At 45.4% G+C, this 20,161-nt stretch overlaps 1 protein-coding gene across 1 annotated transcript; it reads right to left on the bottom strand.

Moving 5' to 3' along the window:
• Positions 1-12,262: 12,262 nt before the first annotated feature.
• Positions 12,263-19,795, bottom strand: PTGS2 (prostaglandin-endoperoxide synthase 2). Its single transcript, XM_036388344.2, has 10 exons — positions 19,685-19,795; positions 19,223-19,339; positions 18,971-19,114; positions 18,401-18,544; positions 17,839-18,020; positions 16,967-17,050; positions 16,550-16,796; positions 15,358-15,644; positions 15,048-15,195; positions 12,263-14,904 (listed from the first exon to the last, which is right to left on the bottom strand). Exons 1-10 carry the CDS (start codon positions 19,737-19,739, stop codon positions 14,498-14,500), a joined length of 1,815 nt encoding a protein of 604 aa, XP_036244237.1. The 5' UTR covers positions 19,740-19,795; the 3' UTR covers positions 12,263-14,497.
• Between the last annotated feature and the right edge of the window lie 366 nt (positions 19,796-20,161).

Raw genomic sequence — 20,161 nt, 5'->3', positions numbered from 1 at the left:
AAAATATAATATAGATAAATAGATAATAGATAATAGATAATCACAGAACGGCACATTTCCCACTAAATTTATTATCACAAATATTCTGAGTGGGAAGGGATCATCAAGTCCACAAGGATCATCAAGTCCAACTCTTCAGTGAATGGCTGCACAGATCTACTTCAAAACCTTGGTGTTATCAGCACCCTTCTCTGACCAACTGAGTTAATCTAATCTAATCTAATCTAATCTAATCTAATCTATATATCCAAGTGTCTCAAGTCCTGGCATGACTTTGTTTATGGTACTTGTCTTCCACACAGATCTTTGTCTACCTCTGCAGGTTGGCCAGCAGCCAATATCGAGATTGGGTCTCCTGAGGTGACAACTGGAGTTTTTTGTCATATTTCTGCCAGGCATGCAAGGCAAAACTGATTAGGAAAATTAATTCTGTTGCCAAAACTTTGCCCTGAAGGATTGCTCTGTCCTGAGAGCATTTCTTCACGTAGACAGTGCTCATGAAGACAAGGAACCTGGAGAACTGCACATGTGTCCTGGTGCCTGGGAGTAAATTATCTCAGGTCTCTAATGACTTCTCCTGATGATCTTGAAAGGCATTTTTCTCCTCTATCATCAGTTTCAAAAGTTAGCCAGTCATTGGTATTTCCTTTAGGGATTTAAGCTCATGGAGAAGCAGTTATAGATTATTTCATTTCAGCCTGTGAGATGAACACACAGATGCTGCACTAATACCAGTGAAATAAGGTTTTCCATCAGGAATGAGAGAAGGAATGTTTGAACAGGCTTCAGGCATTGGATCCAGACTTGCCTCATTGTGCTAAACTTGCTTACGCACACCTAAGCTGTCTGCTGGACAGCCCTGCTGTCTGCTTCTGGTCAAAGCAAGATTTGGGGTTGATGATTCACAGTAGGCAGAGAAATCAGTCGTGAAGGTGAAGCTTCTCTTAATTCCAGCTATTGATGTACGCAATCCATTGACTCAAAACAGGTCAGGAGCAATGGATGACATTTACATGTGTAATTACATTATACACATAATCCACTGCTCTCAGAAACTTTTCAGGTGGCATTGTTAGCAGTCCTTTGTTTGAATTTAAATAGAGTTTATAACATGTCCATGCTCTCCATGATACGTAGCGTTACTGCACTCCTCATTTACAGTACTTCAGATGGTAATGGGTAAAGGTAAAGCAGATAAATCACATTTTGCCAGGCAGCTATGATCAGCTGGGGTCACTATAGGCTTTCATTTTCTTGGGCGGAAGGAAAATCCTTGTGTGGAGTGTGAGCCGGGTCTGGGTGTGCTGCGCTAGCACCACGTCACTGTGAGCAGAGCAGGACATGGAAAACCCATCTGGCTGCATCCCTGTCTTTCCCAGGAACTCACACTTCTTCACCAACCAGCGCCAGGCGATGTCAGAACCCAGGAATTAAAAAACAAAAAAGGCAACAAAAGAAATCATTGGTGCTGTTCCAAAGTGCTGGAACAAGAGTGGTGTTACACCACTCCTTCGGAGCTGGACAGAGAGGGATGGGGCTGCGAGAAGCTTTCCAAGCACTGTGATACAAATCCTGGCTCTTTAAGCCTTTCACAAGGTCCTCCTAACCTCACTCTCATAACATTTTGGCTGCAAACTGCAGCACTTTCACTTTATTTGGATTCTCTCAGTACTTCTGGCTTGCAATGAGGTGATTATGCTCTTCTTCTTTATTCACCCCATAAAGTATTTCACTCTGGGTACTTTCTCCTGGCATGAGTGACAGCATGAGAGCACATAAACAGTTTCTGCCTTCATAATTTTTATCTTTTTTTGGTTATTTTATAAATTCAAATCTCTCTAAAAGCCAGGAAAGTTACAATTCCCCATTATGTAGAATCATAGAATTGCAGAATATCCTGAGTTGGAAGGGACCCAAAAAGCTCATAGAAGTCCAACTTTGATGTAATTTGATGTAATGTAAGGAGGAACCATGAAATTTTCATTGTATTCTGTCACTACCAAGTGCTTCAGTCGATACTACTCCCTCTGCTTTAGTGTAAGTCATAGATGGTTTAGGCAGCCATAGGGAGCTTTACGATTTCAGACGATTTCAGAAAATTTTCCAAAAATTGCGAGGTTTTACACATCCAAGTTCGTCTGAATCATCCTCTGTAGGTGCACAGCTCTGTCCACTGACTACACTGGGGAGAAAAGACTCTTTTTTTGTCTTCTGAGTCACAGCTCAGTTGTCTTTGCGAAGCAACCGGAGAAGGATCAGACAGGAGGTGGGCCGTGGGTTTGCCTCCTTCCTCAGGGGGAAGAAATTCCTGGGATTTGTCAAAAGGAGCCGTGCTGGCCCTGACAGACAAATCTCTTTGGGAGAGCCACCAGAACCAAGGGCTGTTCTGTAAAAGGGAAAGGAAAAGAAAATAGCAAGGAAGAGCTGGAAAGCAGAGGCGGTGAAGCGAGGGCGGGAAGCTCCACGGTGGCCCTGCAGATGTGCCGGGTGAGCCGGTCCAAGGGGGCTGTCCTTGGAGGCAGATGGAGCTCCTGAGGGACAGTTGAATGTTCACATCATACCTGCCAGCCCTTTCTGCCCCCTTTCCTGATTGCCCTGCCCAGCTGGCAGTGTGGATGTGGTGTGATGTCCACTGCTGACTGTTCCTGCTCAGTGACTGTTTGCCCACTCTCAAATGCCTCTGCTGTTTATCTCTTCCCAGAGCCTTCTCTTTCCTCCATTGCCCTCATTCCTTTGCTCTCAGCATCTCCTTTTTTTTTTCTTCTTCCTATGCTTTCTCTTCATCACTCCTCTTCCTCTTCTTCCTTTGCTCCATATTTGACTCTGCCTCCTTGTGATATTTTTTTTCCTACACAAGGAAAGCCACCACACTTTGGATGCTTTGTTTCTCTGCTGAGTTGTGTCTTCCTGAAAAGGAAGCCCTTCACATGAAGAACTATGTTGCTACTTTTTGTTTCTGGACCACAAGAGCTGCTGTCCATGGAGGCCTCTGGGCACCATGAGAATATGAGCAATGATAATTAATGGAGCACTGCATGCATGGAAAAGGTGGAAGAACTGATGACACAGGGCTGATGCTTGAGACCCTTAAGGAAAGGCTGCTGAGATGTTTCTCCTGCAGTTGTGGAGTAGTTCTCAATGCAATGCCCTTTCCCATATCCTTCTTCTAGAACATCCCCACCCCAGAGTTCTGGGGTTCATCCCCACACTATGGTTATGTGTCTACTCAACCAAGTGAGCTTGTGGAGCTCTTACAAAGGCACTGAGCCAAGCAGTGAATGCTGGCCATTAAAATGTGTGTCTGAGCAGCATTTCCTTTCCAGGAAACTTCTCCAGGTCTTTGTGCCTGCAGAGAGCCCTGCTAGAGGAGAGGGGAGTGAGGAAACCCTGGAAATGACAGGAGGGAGCAGGGAGCTCTTCTGCCCTCATCCAGGAGGTGCTTCCTTTGTCCAGGCTCTTGGAGCAGTAGTCAATAATTCAAATAATTCAATTTAAAACTCCACAGCAGTTGGACTGCCAGTCTTGCTGCCAGGACACCTGAGGACAGCCTGCTGACTTTAGGCACCTGCAGGACTCTTATCTGTGCTTCTCCCCCACTTTCCTGTTGTTCATGAACCCCTGGGTGATGTGCTTAACTTGGTGCCCTGTAGGGGTGTCCTTTGAGAAGTGCACAGAAGGTGCCAAGGATTTCCTCACACTTGGGATGTGCTGGGGTGACCCTTCCACTGTGCTATTCCCAGCACCCACTGCCCTGTGGTGGGAACCCCAGGGACCAAGGCATCACAAAAAGGGCTGGGTTTGGCTAATATTCCCAAGGGTCTCATAACTCTGAGATTTTTCTGACCCCAGAGGCAGCCTGCGTCTCTCTTTCCTGTCACATCACAGACTGCCCCGTTCCCTGTGCAGGGACCACTGTGTGACCAGGCTCTGCTTGGTGACTCCAGGGTTGGGCCCATGATTGGCTGCATCCCCCCAGCATTCCAGGGATCTGTTCTGCACCAGGCTCTGGGAAGGAGGGGAGGAAGGAGCCGTGATACCATAGCAGAGCCTGCACCCCCTCACGTCCTGCCCTACTGGAGTGCGTCAGATGCGCCACGTAGGGCTCGAAAGTATGAACGGGTTGGTGTCTCTATCTTCGCACGCCTTCACAGGCTGACATCAGAGTCAGAAGAAACAAATAGGTAGGGTTTTCCCTACCCAATTTAAATTAATTTGGGTTGCTTCCCAGAGGCAGTTTTGCTGTGCTCTAGCATGACTTTTTGTGCTTGACAATGGTTCCACTTTGCATATAGGGGGAATTTTAAAACCTTTCTCCTTGTCCCAGTTTATTTGAGGGCAGCATTAAATATCTTAATTTTCCTTAGGCTTTCAAACCCCAAACAGCTTATACATACCATGCTAAACAACTATTTTTTCTATGATAATTGAAGAAATATGATCCAAGTCGGTGCAATCATATTTTGGCCTTTTGTTTCCTTTTACGGCATTGTGGTGCTGGAATACACTGCCCAGGTGATGCTCTCCCTGCCAACTGGGCCAAAGAACTCTGCTCCAGGACTAGTGGTAAGCAGAATATCTGTCATCCTACAAAAACGTTCCTATTTTATGATGGAAGAGAAATAGAAACATAAAGTTGTGGTATTTTTAAATGAAAGAAAGGAATTGATGGGGAAAGAGTGACCCTGCAACGGTGATTTTATTGGGAGTTAATGTACTTACCTGGAGGATTGAGGTGTCACAAAAGCTCATCCCAAGCACTGGCCCAGGAGAGGTTAAGCCTCTGCTCTCTCTGGCAGATGGAGGGGAGGGGGAAGGCCTCAGCTCTGTTTTGACCAACACATTCCTTGCTAGACCTGAGAAACACTTCCCAAGGACACTTCAGTTGAACTTGGCTTGTCTCCAAAGTATTACATTCCAACAAAAGACTCATTTGTCTGAAAACTTCCATGGGTTCAAGCTGAGAGGTTTCCTTGCTTCCCAGGACACAAAGGAGATGCAAATGAGCTCCTGTTTGCTCTGACGGGGCGGGGGGCAAAGGGGGATTCCAGCTCTGGGTGAATGCGGCTCCACACGTCCGCTCCTTACTCATCCTGAGGCCACTTGAGATGCGTAATGCCAGAGCAAAATAAACTTCACCTTAAAGATGCTTTTGTTGGAGATCAGGAAAAGTCCAGGGCCCAGCTTGAGCCCACAGGAGTTTCCTCAGCACTGGCTGTGGCCCACGGCATCTGAACAGAGAACAGAGCAATTCCATCCTTGTGTCTGCAGAGAGTGCAGGGGGGTGGAACAAGAAGATCCAAATCATTCCATGATCCTATGACTTTGTCTTTAGGGATGGGAAGGTTAAGATTTTGGCTGGACACGCAGGGACATTTTAAGGAGGTAGTAAATATTTTTTTTACAAAAAGGAAAAAAAATATTTGAGAATAAAATCCCACATTGCTTTACTCAATGCTGCACTCAGGCAGGGGAACCTCAGCACTGCCCATCCATGAATTTTTCCTGTTGTGTTCCCCTGTTATAATTTATGTATATAAATTATTTATGTATTTATTTATTTTAAAATAAGTTTCATTGCACCTCTTCTGATTTCTGATATCATTGTGAAGTAGGGCTTAAGCTGTTTATTGCCTGACATGCAGTTCTTTGTCTCAGTAGGTCTGTATTTCCTTCAAACTTAACTTTTATTCATTGCAAGATCTCTATGTTATAGTTTATTCTTAATCAAAAATGTTCTTTTTCTTATAATATATTCTTACTTAAGTACTAAATATATGTTCTTGTTTAAATACTAAGCAAGAAGCCTAAAGAGAAAGAGGTTTTATCATAGTATGCAGAGGAGTATTTTACATTATGAAGATCAAAACTTGGAAGATGTTTATTATAAGTTTTAATACTGGATTTGGAGACACGCTCCAGCTCTTACTTAAAAAAGCAATAAATGCAAAGCAGCTCTCACTTTCCCCTGGGAATGGTCCCCATATTCCTCCTTTAAGAATAAATCTGAGGATAGAACGGGAAAAGTATTGTCTGGGGAAAAAAAAAAAAAAGAGAGAGGCTCCAAGTCCAAATTTTCACATTTTCAAGCTTTTAGATAGATTTTAGATTGGTGAAACTTAGCTCAATAAAATTACAAAGCAAAATTTGCAGAAAATTTGACTTGGATGAACTTATTTTACAAGTAAATGCACTTTTCTTCTTATCACCTTGGAGTCTGTGCCCTGTCAGGGTTATGAGAAGCAGGAAGGGGAAATGAGCAGGGGGCTTGTTAGGGGAATCAAAGTGTGCAGTCATTATTTTTGATTAAACATCACCATTGGAGTAAGAAGAGCTTGCTTTGAGGAGAATTGAGCCTGGCTGTGAACTGGAAGGTGGGGCTGGCTTTGTGCAAGTCAGGCAATGATGGATTGCTCTGTCTCAGTGTGTGCATTTATGGCCCTTTAGTAATAAAGAACCTTAATCATAACCTCCCATGTTGCCTACCCATTCAGGCGCTGTTCATGAGTAATGTAGCTTCTTTTTTAAAGGATGGATCTTCCTGTGAAAATGGGGCTAGAGGCAAATAAATAAAAATTTTATTAGTCACTCAAGATGATTTACCTGACTTCCAGTTCCCCCAGTAAATTTTGTAGTTACTGAGGATGAGCAAACAGATTTAATGTGATGGGGAATGGCACATCCTTCTCTCAATGTATTTTTTTCTCAGACAAACTATTATGAAATCATTCCTCCTTCTGTCTTCTGGTTCCTGGTCTCTAAGTGAAGTGGACAAAAAAATTTTAAAAATAATTCAAATTCTATTTTGGAGTTTGGTCTTGAGGTATCTGTCTGAAATCAGAAGTGACAGAAATCTCATGGGAACCTTTTCTAGGGAGCTTCCCTGTTCATTTTTGCACTGTCAGGAGATGCAGACAAGCTCTTGAGTTTTTCAGAAGTCAGTTCTAAATCTGATACTCAGCTGCAGAAGAGTTTTTCGGGTTGCTTCAGGGCACGAAGCACCCCAAGGTGCTGGTTTGTGTCGAATCACACTGGCACATTTTTAATCTATAACAAATTCCACGGGGAAAAGGCTTTGCATCTCTCTTGCCATTGCATTCTCTGAAGAAGGAGGGTGGGAAGTGCAAATAATGTTTACAACAGGCCAGAGTCATGCAAATCATGTGCAGTTTCACCAATGCCACCTCGAACAGCTGAAAGCACTGGAGACCTGGCTGTTGAATAAACAAATATTAAGGAAAATGGTGGTGAATGTTCACTAATTTGGAGAGAAGTTTTAAAGGGATTTAAAACAAGAGATATTTGCAACAAAGGGTGAATGAGGAAGTGACTTCAAATAGGAAATCAACTTCCTAAAAAAAAAAGGAACCCTGGGGATTTTTATTCTCGATTCACATGAGAAAAGGTTTTATTTTTGCTGCTGCTTTTAAAAACATGGCTTGCTATGAACCATTGCCTGCCCTAATTTTTCCTCTATTTAAAGGGATATTTTAACTGAAAAGCCTTACACATTTGGCACCTCCTTCTTAAGTGATCCAGAAAACCTGCCTGCGCTCTGGGGGCACTGTGGACTTCGCTGTCAGGCAGAAAATTTCCAGAGATGCTTTCAGGAGTTCCCTGGAGTTGCAGAAAGCAAACCCTTGGGCTCTGCTGAAGCAGAGTCACTTTTCAAAGTCTCATCTCTCCCTGAGTGTTCTGATATTTGTTCTGCAGTTATGGGAGACATTAACTTCATGCATGGTGTTCATATGCCCCTCAAATTTTCCTCAAAATGAGATAAGGATCTTTTTTCTTTCTTCAGACTGAGGAAAATCACACAGAAACTTTGGATCAGTGTTTTATCCATGTCCACCTACTGAGCTGGAGATTCAATTTATAATAGAATGAAAATAATTCCTGATACAGAGTGAAGACTATGTAGAACATACAAGGTTTCTTACTCTACAATTATGTCATCTTCCCTTTGGAATGATGCTAAATCCTTTTCTTCATTTATAAATAGGTCTTCCTCTTCATGATTAGGTTGGGAAATCTTTTTTCCCCATCCAGCCTGGCTCAGTTATGATGACAAATACTCAAACACTTGACCTAGCAAGCAGTGTGAAGATGGTTCACTGTCCCACTTCCAGAAACACATCCTGAGTTTGCCTGAAATTCTACCAGTTCATTGGACACTCAGAAACTCAGTCCATTTCTAATTTTAAAATGTTTTCTTTTTTCATGCCTTCACTGAAATTCTCCATGCTATAAAAATCTCAGCCCTGATTTAGTTGGAATGGTCTTTCCCTCCCTGCCTCTCTGGACGTAATAGCTCTGGATGTGATGGCATCACCACTTGGAATATCCCTGCCTTGTGTAAGAGCTGCTATTTCACCTCTGCGCCAGCTCAGCCAGGATTTACTATAATGAGTACCCACCACTGCTACTTAGAAACTCTGCCATTATTTGTTAGGCAGGATTAATTAATCTTGTCTAGGCAACAAGCTGGAAAGCCACAACTGCAAGGACACTGAGCTGTCTCAGCTCTCAGGGCAGGGTTTTGGAGCTGCTGGAGAACAGCTGTGTTTTGTTTCTCTGTCATGGCTCACTGGAAACTTTCAGTGCTTAAAATCATATTAAAAAAATCCTTTTGCTGGGTTTTTACCGCAAAGTCCTGGTGCTTCTTGTGGTCTTGGTTTCACCTCCCACCTCTAAGGATCATCCAGCATAAATTTGGGGATATCCCTGTTAGCTGAAGCCTGTGTGGCTTGCATGGTGTTCCCTTGATGAATGCCTGTGGAATAATTTCCTTGGGTAGATCTTCTAAAGGGGAAAGGAAGATTAGACCATTTGGGGAAAAGGCCTTCCCACCTCCACAGCTGCTCAGTGTCCTGGGGATTGCTTCCACTCTTTTAGGAATTTTGGGGCGTGTGTGTGTGTGTGTGTGTTTCAAAGGTTTCAGGTGCTCCGAGAGGAAAGTCAACCTCAAAAGCGGCACTTTTGGGGCAAACGAATGGGTGTTGAAGTTGCCTGTCAGCAGGGCAGGTTTGGACAGGGATGCTCGCACACACCTACATCCACCATGGAGTGAGCCTGGGCTACACCTGGTTACTGCGAGAAAATAAAATACAGAGCAGGAATGCAGCTCCCACAGTGCCTTGGAAGGATTGTGGGGTTTGTCCTGAGACAGAAGGAAGTGTGAGCTGCTACTTTGATCTTGGATGTCTTTTCCAACCTTACTGATTCTGTGATTCTATTACATAAAGATCTGAGGCACTTGCAAGCAGGATGCTCCTGGTTGTGTGACACTTTGTGTTTTGCCAGTGGCCTTCTGGTAAGTGTTAAGTAATTTAACATAAAAAATTATGTATATATATTAGGGTTGCAGTTAGTTAGAAGATGCAAAGTATTTCCAAATTTTTGTTGATGTGCCCTGCTATTGGCTATACAGAATCATAGAAACCCAGACTGGCTGGGGTTGGAAGGGACATTAAAGATCATCTCTACCCCCCTGCCACTTCCAGGTGTCCAGGTTGCTCCAAACTTCATTCAGCCTGGCCTTGGACACTTCCAGGGATGAGGCATTGATCCAGAGATCCTCAGTGGGTATGCAGTGGGTTGGTTTGAAAGCAGATGTTTTGAACATTATTTGCCTTCTTCCCCCAGGTTTAGGGTTTCCCTGCCTTGCTTTCTCTCCAATGAGGAATCCCCCTGGATGAAAAGTAACCAGCATGAGTCAAATTCAGAGTGCTCTGTACCCTGCCCTCTCCAGTGGCAAACTAGTGAGATCTCACCAGCTTTAACAGGTTCCCTCTCCCAAAGCTGCTCAGCTCCCAACTTGCCCAGGCCACCTCTGGCTTTGCTTTCCCCAGCTTTGGCTGCACGTGAATGCTGAGATTTTCAGACAAGAAAAGCACAGAATGGAAAATTGGCTTGGGTTTGATTTTGGTTGTGATCTGTATCTTGCCAATATTGATGAAAATATCTGGACTTACTCTGTAAGTAAGCACAGAATTCCCAGATTTTATGCTAATAGGAAAAAACCCCAAGAGGATCAGAGGAAAGAATTACAAATTGAATCCAATCCTGCTGCTCCTCAGTATGTTATTTGCAAACTGAAATCCCAGATTAAAGGAAAGGGAGCACTCAGTTCTTCCCAAGGAGGGCTTTTTCCCTATGATATTCCTTTGGGATATCGCCGCATTTTTGCCTTGTGTGGCCCTTTTCTTGCATTTTAGCAAAGGGGGTAGAACGTCTCAGATCACCTCCTTTTCCACATTTAGAGCATAGAGCTACAGCCTGCTCTTTTCTGTACTATATGCACATTCCTACAACATTTTGGTGTTTTCCTTCCCAGTCTTCCAAAGGGAACAGCACAGATTTGCAATTTCCAGAGCTGTTCACCTATTTCATTGGCTGTGGACAGGCAGGGAACACATGACAGATCCCTTCCCTCTCTCCAGTCAAGGCACCTGTTGACTTCTCTGGATTGATGCTGAAAACCAAAGGATTATTTTCTTACGGCCACTTGTTGCAGGAAGATCTCCTGGAATCTGGAGAAGCAGCTGCCTTGGGAGCTCAGCTCAGCTCAGCTCAGCTCAGCTCAGGTGCAGAACCCAACCTAGTCAGGTGCCTGCAGGGCTCCAACTCAGCGCACGCGAGGAATTCCTAAGCAGTGGGCAGAGAGGAAGTGATGCTGGGGAAAGCCCTTGGCAAGGAAGGGAGGGGACCTGCTTCCAAAGCATGGAGCTCTCCTGGGCCTGGATGGACTTCCTGCTGAGCTCCCCTCCTTTATCACACTTCCAAGGGTGCAACAGTTCCCTCAACCCCGGCTGGGGAGCAAGAATTTGGCAGGGCAGGGAGGGAATGTTCCTCTGGGGAACATTCTTGTCTTTTGTGTCATCAGGACATGCCCCTGCTCAGAGGGAAGGAGGAGCTCCTCCTCGATCAAACTATCTCAGCCATTGTGCTCGAATCCATTCGGGCTGGCCCTTCCCTAATTAGGGCAGCAGTCACCCAAAACACCTTCTCCATGGATGATCCTACAGCCTCCAGATCGCTGCTCGTCATCTCCCACTGAAACCACCGGCCTTGTCTTCCCTCCTCCCTTGCTCAGCTTCTCCCCAAAGAGGGAAGTGGCAATTCACCTGTGGGGACAATGAGCTGACTGGTGTCAAAGGAAAAGAGCCCCACATGTGGTCTGAACCTGCCCCCATTCACCCACAGCCTGGATAGGCACTGAAGTGATGCTTTGCAAGGGTCCTCAGGATGTTTAGTTTCTGGGACTGAAGATGGTCACTGAAGTATGAGGAGTGAGTGGTGAGGAGAATTGCTGGAGGTGTTTAGGTGCCTGGGTACAGTAGGAATGCAAAGGAACTGCACATCTATGGAGATGGAAAGGAGCCCCAAAGCAGAGGCAGAACTGTCACACTCTCAGGGCTGGAGAGTTGTTGGGAATATTGACCTGTGGGACACTGGGATGAGCTTGGACCAGAGAGGACTTTGGGTGGCTAGAAGGAAGGTGACTCTGGGTGAAGTACTGTGGCTCTGGGGTTGGTCTCTAGGCAGAGGCTGTGAGAGGACAGGGCGCCTATACTGGGATGGGGGAATACTGGGGACGGTCAGCAGTGGGATGATGGAAGGGGACTGAGGTGACATTTGCTCAGAGGCTGGTGCAGGTGGTGACTGACAGGCAGTACAGTGATCCTCTGGGATGTCTCCTTCTCAGCTTCCCCTCATTTCTCACCAGAGGTGAAAATGTAGGGAAGAGGCTGGGTGGCCTCAAAGGTGCTTACTGCAAGAGAGGGACACATTGTCCAAGCTCCTGCTCCAGCTTTCAGGAAGCAGAGCCCTGCTCTGGTCTAGTGGTCACTTGCACCCCAAAGCAGTTTCCCCTTCTGGAGAATGCCAAGCATGAAAGGAAACAGCTCTAAGCTGTTCTAGCCTGGGAAAAGGGAAGAGAGGAAGGGAAGTTAGTTACACCAAGGTGGTGTTGTGCAACTCCAGTATTGTACTTTCCCTTTGAAGCTGCCAGGGCTGTGCTGGCATCTCGAATGTAGATAAGAGGAGCTGGCTACTCCAGGGATAGAACAGTGAAATCACTTTTCACTTGAGGCCAAAGAGAAAAAAATTACTGCATCTGGGCAATTTAAGCTACAGGCATCTTGGGTTTGACACACCAGAGAATTTAGTGCAGCTGGTAATGCCCTGTAATTCTCCATGTAATCAATTAAAGAACTGTTCCACCCTAAATACTGCTGAAGGAAAACACAAACAAAGAAGCACATAAAGGTAATGTTTTCAATTTATTTATATAAACAATTGCATTTTAACAACATTGTTGTCCTACAAAAATAAAGTGAAAAACAATTCACAGAATTTTAAATAAATAATCTCAAACATCCACATTTAGCGGCTGCAGAGTACAGAACGCAGAGTGCACAGGAATCCTTGCTGAAGCAGCCTGTAACTTAACTCAAGAGAGATGGTCTGAGGAATTCCTCTGTGCCTACCCCAAAATAACTCAATCTGTCCAGACTTGTCTCCCTTTGTTTCTGCCAAACCCTGCTCCTGGGTTAATGGCAGAAGGGTGCCCAGAGCTGGGTCTGATGGACAATTTGCATGAGGAACAAGTGTCCGAGCAGTGTTCACTTGCTAGCATGTACAGTACTGACCACCTTGGATACCAGGGGAGAGAAGGTTTTCCCTTCTTCGTGCTTCCAACAGAGAAAGGAAAACAAATGCCCTTCTTGCTCCCACAGCATCCATACCAAGGACCACTCCAGATGAGTCACTGGTATCGATGGCTGCAGGAGAGCTCGGTTCTGCTGTTCATGGCCACAACTACAGCCCTACCCAGCACGAGGCATGGCTGGCTCTACACAGATCCATGGAAACAGAAGCCACACACAAACTACACTGCTGCCAGAGCTGGTACAAATGCACAAGCCTCTACAAGTGCTTGAGAGTTCAGATGAAATAGAAAACTCAAGTTCTTTTCCACAAGTAGTCAAGTAATTTTGGGCAGAATACCCGGTTGCTGCTCTATTCCAGTCTGAAGTGATATTTTCTTTTTCCCTATAGTTCCCCAGCTGCTTTTTTGGGAGGATCATCTTCTATATTTCCTCTCTAGAAATTAAAAAAAGATACCCTTACATGCAAAGTCTGAAGTCCTATACAAGATCCTGTGTAACCTATGTGCCCAGATGAGACTAGATATTTTACTGCTGGATTAGGACAAATATGTCTAGGAGATTTTGTGCTGGCCAGTTTTAAAGAAGCTTAAGCCACTTAACTTAAAATAACTCTGTTAATAAATTATAAATAAAACATTATCCCTCCTCCCCCCCAATAAATAGAAGTACAAATTATATGTACAGCTTGTGCACACAGGCAGAGCTACCTCCTGTGCCTGGAAGTGCTGCTGAAGCTCTTGTGTTCAGTTCTCTGTGTATTTACAGAGCTGCTCAGTTCACAGCTCCCCTGTTTTTGGGAACACAAAGCCACAGCACACCCTAACTCCAGCTATACTGTCCTCCTGTCCTTGGAGTAACAGACATTAAAACTACATTTTCAAGTAGACCAGAGAACTACAGCTATGAAAAGAATCCCAGTGCCTTGGGCCAAGTTTAAGACCTCCCCAGAGTTACATAATAAAAATATCCCTATCCAAATGCAAGCAGCCTTGTATTGCAGCCTGAGAGTCAGTAACTGCTAAGCTTAGTATCTCATTTTCACCCCCTTACACAACTAATACATCTGTCACACTTCCTTCAAAAAGAAGTAGAATCCAGGAAAAATACTATTTTCTTAAATACTGAAAACATTAAAAATATTTTTTTAAAAACTTGTAAAAAATTTTACTTTAAATATTTAAAACATTAAAAACATATTTTTAAAAAGCTGTAAAAAAATTACTTTCATCTAAATCCAGAAGTGGATTTGTACATAAGAGACAATAAGTTATGATACAATGTGCCCTCTCTGCAGTGAGGGAGAGGTAGTATCAACAACAAATGCAATGCATTTTCTGACCTTACATAAAGAAGTGAATCTCAAGTATTTTTTTGTTAATTTTTGAGTGCTCATATGAAATCCATAATCTTTTCTGGCAGTTTTCATTAAGTCAGATTTTTTCTTGTACTTTTAGGTCAATAGCTGCTTTCAACTTGCTGAGAAAAAAAGTTGCTTTTGTAGTGTTATGTGACCTATGAAAACTGCCAGACAGAATCACCACCAGCCCCCTTCATCAAGTATTAAAACAATAGTAAAAAGAAGTTGGAACCTTCATCCACTTTGGAATACATCATTCTGTTACAGAAGATTTTAAACAAGGGATTCACCACTGTCAAGCTGAAACACAGAAAATCCCTTTTGTAAATGGAAGCCTTACTTCAGTAAGGAATTTAAGGCAACCCTCACAACGAAGATGCTTAAGTTGGTTTTTTAAATACTAAGTCATAAATAGAATAAATAACACAGTTAAATAAATAAATAAATAAATAGAGAGATAGCTGGATTCCTACAGCTCGGCAGAGCGCTCTTTCAGCAGGAGCGTGGGGTTGATATCTTCCATGGCAGTTTTTGAGGTACTAACGTTAATGGTGGCCTCGGTGGGCTCGGGAGGCAGGATGTGGAAGGCGGTGAAGGGACAGCCCTTCACGTTGTTGCAGATGAGCTTCTGCAGGGAGGCCGTGTTGACGATGTCGAAGCCCACTTTGCCCCCGAAGGTGCTGGGCTTCCAGTACTCCGGGGAGCAGATGGCGTTGCCCATCAGCCCCTTCAGGGAGAACGGGGCCCCCATCTCCACCATGGTCTCCCCAAAGATGGCCCCGGGCCGGGGCTTCTCCACCAGCAGGCCTGGGTACAGCTCCATGGCATCGATGTCCCCGTACAGCTCCTCCAGCTCCGCTGCCATCTCTTTTTCTCCTGCAATGATTAAAAACTGTAAGTGGAAAACTCCCATTTTCTGTGCAGGACTGTCCTGCTCAAGCCCAGCAATGACACTGCAGGACTCTCTGGGCATTTTAAGGCAATGTCTCTCATTTGCTGGGAAGGATGAGGACTGTTACCTGTAAGCTCTTCGAAGGATTGGAACGGTTTCAGCATGAAGCGTTTCCTGTACTCGTTCAAGGACTGGTACCTCATCTGCCTGCTTTGGTCAATGGAGGCCTTTGCCACTTTCTGCACTGCAGCAGGAACATTCTTCCCACCAGCAACCTGTACATTAAAGAGGAAAAGCTGTAAGATCTCCTGATATGAGTCACGAGGAAGTTGTGACTTTCCAGTGATTAGTTTTAAATAGCTTTATCCCATTCCCTTGTCCCACCCACAGAGGCTCATGCTTCTGTCGGTTCACCATCAACTTGAGGAAGGACCTACCCTGCCAGCGCTTTGCTTGGAGAAAGATTTGACCATATGGGAGAGTCCATGCTCCAGCATGATGGAGTTGTTGTAGAGGAACTGCTGGAAGGTGTACTCCTGGTCGTGGATCTGGAAGGTGTCGGGCAGCAGCGGGTGCCAGTGGTACAGGGTGTTGAACTCGGCTGCAATGCGGTTCTGGTACTGGAACTTCTGGTTGAACAGCAGCTCAGGGTCAAACTTCAGCTTGAAGTGGTACCCACTCAGGTGCTGCACATAGTCCTCTATAACAATCTTGATTGTCTCTCCTGTTGGACAAAGGAACAGGAGAGAATGTTGGCACTGCTTCTTCTCAGTGGCAGGGAAAGCACCATTTCTGAACTGTTCTATAATATACTACAGTGATCAGGACAACAAACACTTTTCTGTAATCCTTCCTAGAAAGCAACTCATGTATTTTATGTGACTAAGGGGTGGAACAGTACTTCAGATACCAAGAGTTCTTGGCTGTGGGTAGTGAGGTATTTTCTACAGCCTGCTTTCCCCCTCCCAAGACACAATTCCTTGCACCCTCCACAGAACAGCACACACCAGTATTTACACTGTGTTCAGTTATATAATATCTCTAGGACAGAGGGAGGGGATAATGAAGAAAGTTGATGTCTGAAAACAGATCTCAGCTTCTGAACTACGTAATACAATTGTCTTTGTTTCTGGTTTTAGCTGGGGCAAGGTTTTTTCCAGCTTAGAGCACATCAGCATTTACATAAGATGAAATATCACTGGGCATGCAATTAAGACAGGAGAACTATGCAGAGTTACATTTTACATAACCTTCTGAACTTTAGACTTAATCACAGCCTTTCTTTTAAAGCATACCTGAGCTGACCCAACCCTAGGGAAAAAAAACCAAAACCCCAGATCAGGGAGCCTGAGGTCACCCAGCCTCCCAGGCTTTCTCTGAGAAAGGAACCTCAGCTTCCTGTCTTTTCACTGCTTTCAGTTCTGCTTCCCTCAGATGAGGGAATTGACTTCCCCTGAGTTTTCTTCAGTTCCATCTTTAGCAGAGCTGGGGCAAGCTGCACCTCAACACAACCCCAGTGATGGGCCACGAAGGAGCCACTCCCACCCACCCCAATTTTGGGGATAGCTTCCCCCTCACTCCAGCCACGCAGGCTGGAGCTGGAGCTGCACCTAGCAGCAGGGCTCTCACCGATGAGAATGAGCCGGGCGGTCTGGAAGAGCTGCTCGTCGTCCCACTCGGGGTGCTGGTGCTTGAGCACGTCGCAGACGCGGTTGTGCTCGCGCAGCCAGATCGTGGCGTACATCATGAGCCCCGGCACCAGCCCAAACACCTCCTGCCCCACGGAGAAGCGCAGGTGCTCGGGCACGTGGGGCGGGTACAGCATCTCTGCCTGTGTGTCCCGCACCGTCGGAGGGTACATTTCTCCATCGATCATCTGTGCAAGGGGGAAACAGCAGGAGCTGTGAGCTATGATACTTTGGTAAAGCTCTGTCCACTCTCTCAGTTCTGACTCACACTTTAGATCACCTACACCATTCACACAGCACTAATGTAGGAAATCTATGCCATCCAGTAAGAAGATAGGAATTCTGAGCTAAGACATACCTGGTATTTTAGCTTTCCATCCTTTCGAAGCCTCAGTTTAAGTTGTCTCTCCAGAGTCTCTCCATAAATGTGGTTCAAGTCAACCTATAAAATAAAAGCATTTGGGACATGAAGCCAACCTGCATTTTTTGCTATTTTAGGATAAGTCCCTGTTCTATGGATACCAATAGGAGTTCACCCCCTAGATGTTTACCTTTCAATTATATTACCGCTACCTTATAAGTATCATGCACCGATATTTAAGATGAAGCCAAATTATTTCCTGGCAACTGGAGCCATCTCTGCATAAGAGGAGGTTGTTACATCAGCAATATAAAAGGGCTCTGTTTAAAGTGTCAGCAATTTTTTATTATGCAGACAGCTTTCTATATATACACACACAATTTATAGCTTTGGTTTGGACGTAAGAGTGACACTTATAGTGAAGAACTCTTTGTCCAAAGAATGCCAGTCTTGTAGGTAAAGATCTTAAATCCAAGTCTGTTTTTGAAGTTCTTTTTAAACTAAGGCTATCAGCAGTACATAAGCAATACTTAAGTGCTGGATATGTCTCTTTGGAAGTGACAGAGTCCAGAGAAGTTTTGGATACTCGCTACATCTAACGTGCTTTAGGTGAAAACAGATTTTGGGAACAGTAAGAGATCATTGGGCAGGTATTTTAAACAGAACCACTTGTGCAGAGCATGTGGTTCTGACCCGGGAAGAGACGCTGCTGAACACTGGAATTTGGCCTGAGGAGCAGCTACAGAAGGGGTAATCCCATGGATTGTGGCACAGTGTGTGCACAGGTGTCCCCTGGATGCCACTCTGGCCATTCCAGGTGCTCAGCAGCTCCCAAAGAGCACGAGCCGTGTCCCCAGCTGTGACCGTACCCCATGGCCGAGCGCTCTGGTGAAGGCAGGGCCCCGCTTCTGGTCCGTCTTGAAGAACTGGTGGGTGAAGTGCTGGGCAAAGAAGGTGAACATCACATTTGTGCCTTGTGGGTCAGGAATAAACTTTCTCCTCAGCAAAAACTTCTCCACGATCAGCTTCGAATCTGGGAGCTCTTTCTTCCCTGTGGGAGAAACAGACAGTGAGATACTCAAGACAACTCTTTATGCAATACTGAAGTTTATTCCTAACAAAAAGGTTTAAGACTTTCAGTGGAATATAATGACAGCAGCATACAAACAAAGGGAATTACCTACTCTTCTATGCTCACTTTCTTGATTTTATTAGAAATTTCTAAATTCCCTGCTTTTAGCATATAGCTCAATAGCAAGAACCAAAATAATATCTTTTAGGTCTTTAAACAATATATCCAAAACATGGTTATTCATAAAGTCAACTACACTGAAAAAAGGCTACAGACAAGCAGGTCTCATAGGAACTACTACTTATTTTTTCCTCTTAGAAAAGACCAAGCAATCATTACATGTCTGGTTTATTCCTCACCTTTAACACCCATTGGTGTTGGGCAGTCAAGTCCTACTGGTGGAAGGCTTCTTGTGTAGTAGGAAAGGTTGGAATAAGCTTCCCAGCTTTTGTAATTGTAGTCACTATTGTAAGTTGGTGGGCTGTCAATCAAGTGTGATCTTGCTGAAAGACAAATATGTATTTGGTTATTTTTAACTCTACATTTTAGGCTCAAAGAGTAAATCACAAAGCTAGATCTTTTGCATATATTTGGCAGCAGTTGTAAATTCCACACATATCAGTTACTGATGTTAAATATGGTTACAGTTACTGAATAACAGGACTGGATCCTGGCTGATCAGCTGGATCTCACTATTAACACAAGCAATGGGGTGCCAAGTTCATGTCAGCAAAATCCTGGACTCTTGCAGAAAGTAGAATCAAGCTGCACTTCAGCATGTTTCATACAAGCCCGCATCATGCAGAAGTCTTAAATTTTGGTGTTTTAATTTCAGTGCAATTTAGGCTGCTTGGTTTGTAAACAGATCAATTCATTGCAATATTCTGGAGTAAGCTTTAAGAGGACTGGAAGAGACAATTCACACTTACACGTTAGTACATATCTCATAATAGTGTCCCTTAAGAAGGGAATGTTGTTGATGATATTCCAGACTCCTTGGAAGTGGGTGAGGATGTAGTGGACAGTGTTTGGTGATGGTTTCAATGCTAGCTTCAGCCACGTGAAGAATTCCGCTGCAAACGACAATGGGAAGGTTATTATCAATTAGCTTATGGAGGATAACCTGCAATGCTGGAATTGGACTATGAGTTTCATTTGGGAGAGGGGTGTGGGATACTCACGTGTGGTGCAGTTCTGCCCGTAGAAGCCTGTCCTGGTGCAGTCGCACTCGTAGCGATCTGGCCCGGCGGTCATGCAGACGCCTCTGTTCTGGCAGGGGTTCGAGCAGCAAGGGTTGGCTGCGGGGAACCAGAGCTGGGGTTAGCATCTCTGCAATACACTCCCACCTTCCCAGGGCTTTAGACAACCAACAAGAACGGCCTGGAGTTTAAGGCTGATCGGGAAGGCATCACAGCGACCATCCATCCACGGCAACCCCTGGGCTACCAGGGAGCAGCTTGAAAAGCGCAGGAATTAGCCTCTTGTCTGCTGCCAGCAATAACCCCCCTCAGAAGGGGAGATCATCCCTCACAGGCCAGCGGGGACCTGGCACTCACACACAGCAGAGAAATGCCAAGAGAGCGAGGAGCAGGAGAAGCAGAAAGGCAAAGCGCGCGTTAATCCGGAGCGCGGCGCGGACTCACCGGCGCGGCCGGCGGCCAGCAGCGCGGCCAGCAGGGCCAGGGGCAGCAGCGGCATGGCTGGCTTTGGCTGGGCTGTGCTGGGCTGGCGGTGCTGGCTCGGCAGCTCCAAGTGTGGCGGCCCCTGCCGCACATCCCGTATTTATGGCAGCGCCGAGTGGAGCCGGGCTGAGTCACAGCCGGAAGCATGAACCGAGCACGGAATTTCTGCTCCCGCCCCGGCCCGCCCCAGGCTGGCCCCTCTCGGGGAGGTGTGCGGGGCGGCTGTGGGTACGGCGCGGGGCCGCTGGCAGCGCCCGGCTCCGCTCAATGACGGCTCGCTGTTGGTTTAATCCATTCCATTCATTCAGCAGCAGCTCGCAGGGCTGCGGCGCACACGGGCGGCAGAGCACCCGCGCTGCGGAGCGCCCCGCGCCGCGGGAAGGAAGGAAGGAATGCTGGAGGGAATCAATACTTTATCTTTTGGGCATAGATTATTTA

Source organism: Molothrus ater, chromosome 9 (genome assembly GCF_012460135.2).
Source record: "Molothrus ater isolate BHLD 08-10-18 breed brown headed cowbird chromosome 9, BPBGC_Mater_1.1, whole genome shotgun sequence".
Lineage (NCBI taxonomy): Eukaryota > Metazoa > Chordata > Aves > Passeriformes > Icteridae > Molothrus > Molothrus ater.
The sequence above is the reverse complement of the archived record's forward strand: the minus strand, read 5'-3'. Positions and strand labels throughout refer to the sequence as shown.

Excerpts from the sequence above, each read along its gene's own strand:
- PTGS2 (XM_036388344.2), bottom strand. The coding sequence starts at position 19,739 with ATGCCGCTGCTGCCCCTGGCCCTGCTGGCCGCGCTGCTGGCCGCCGGC. Across the intron at positions 19,115-19,222 it reads CGGGCAGAACTGCACCACAC|CGGAATTCTTCACGTGGCTG; the intron begins GTGAGTATCCCA and ends TGTCGTTTGCAG. Across the intron at positions 17,051-17,838 it reads CCAGAGCGCTCGGCCATGGG|GTTGACTTGAACCACATTTA; the intron begins GTACGGTCACAG and ends TTTATTTTATAG.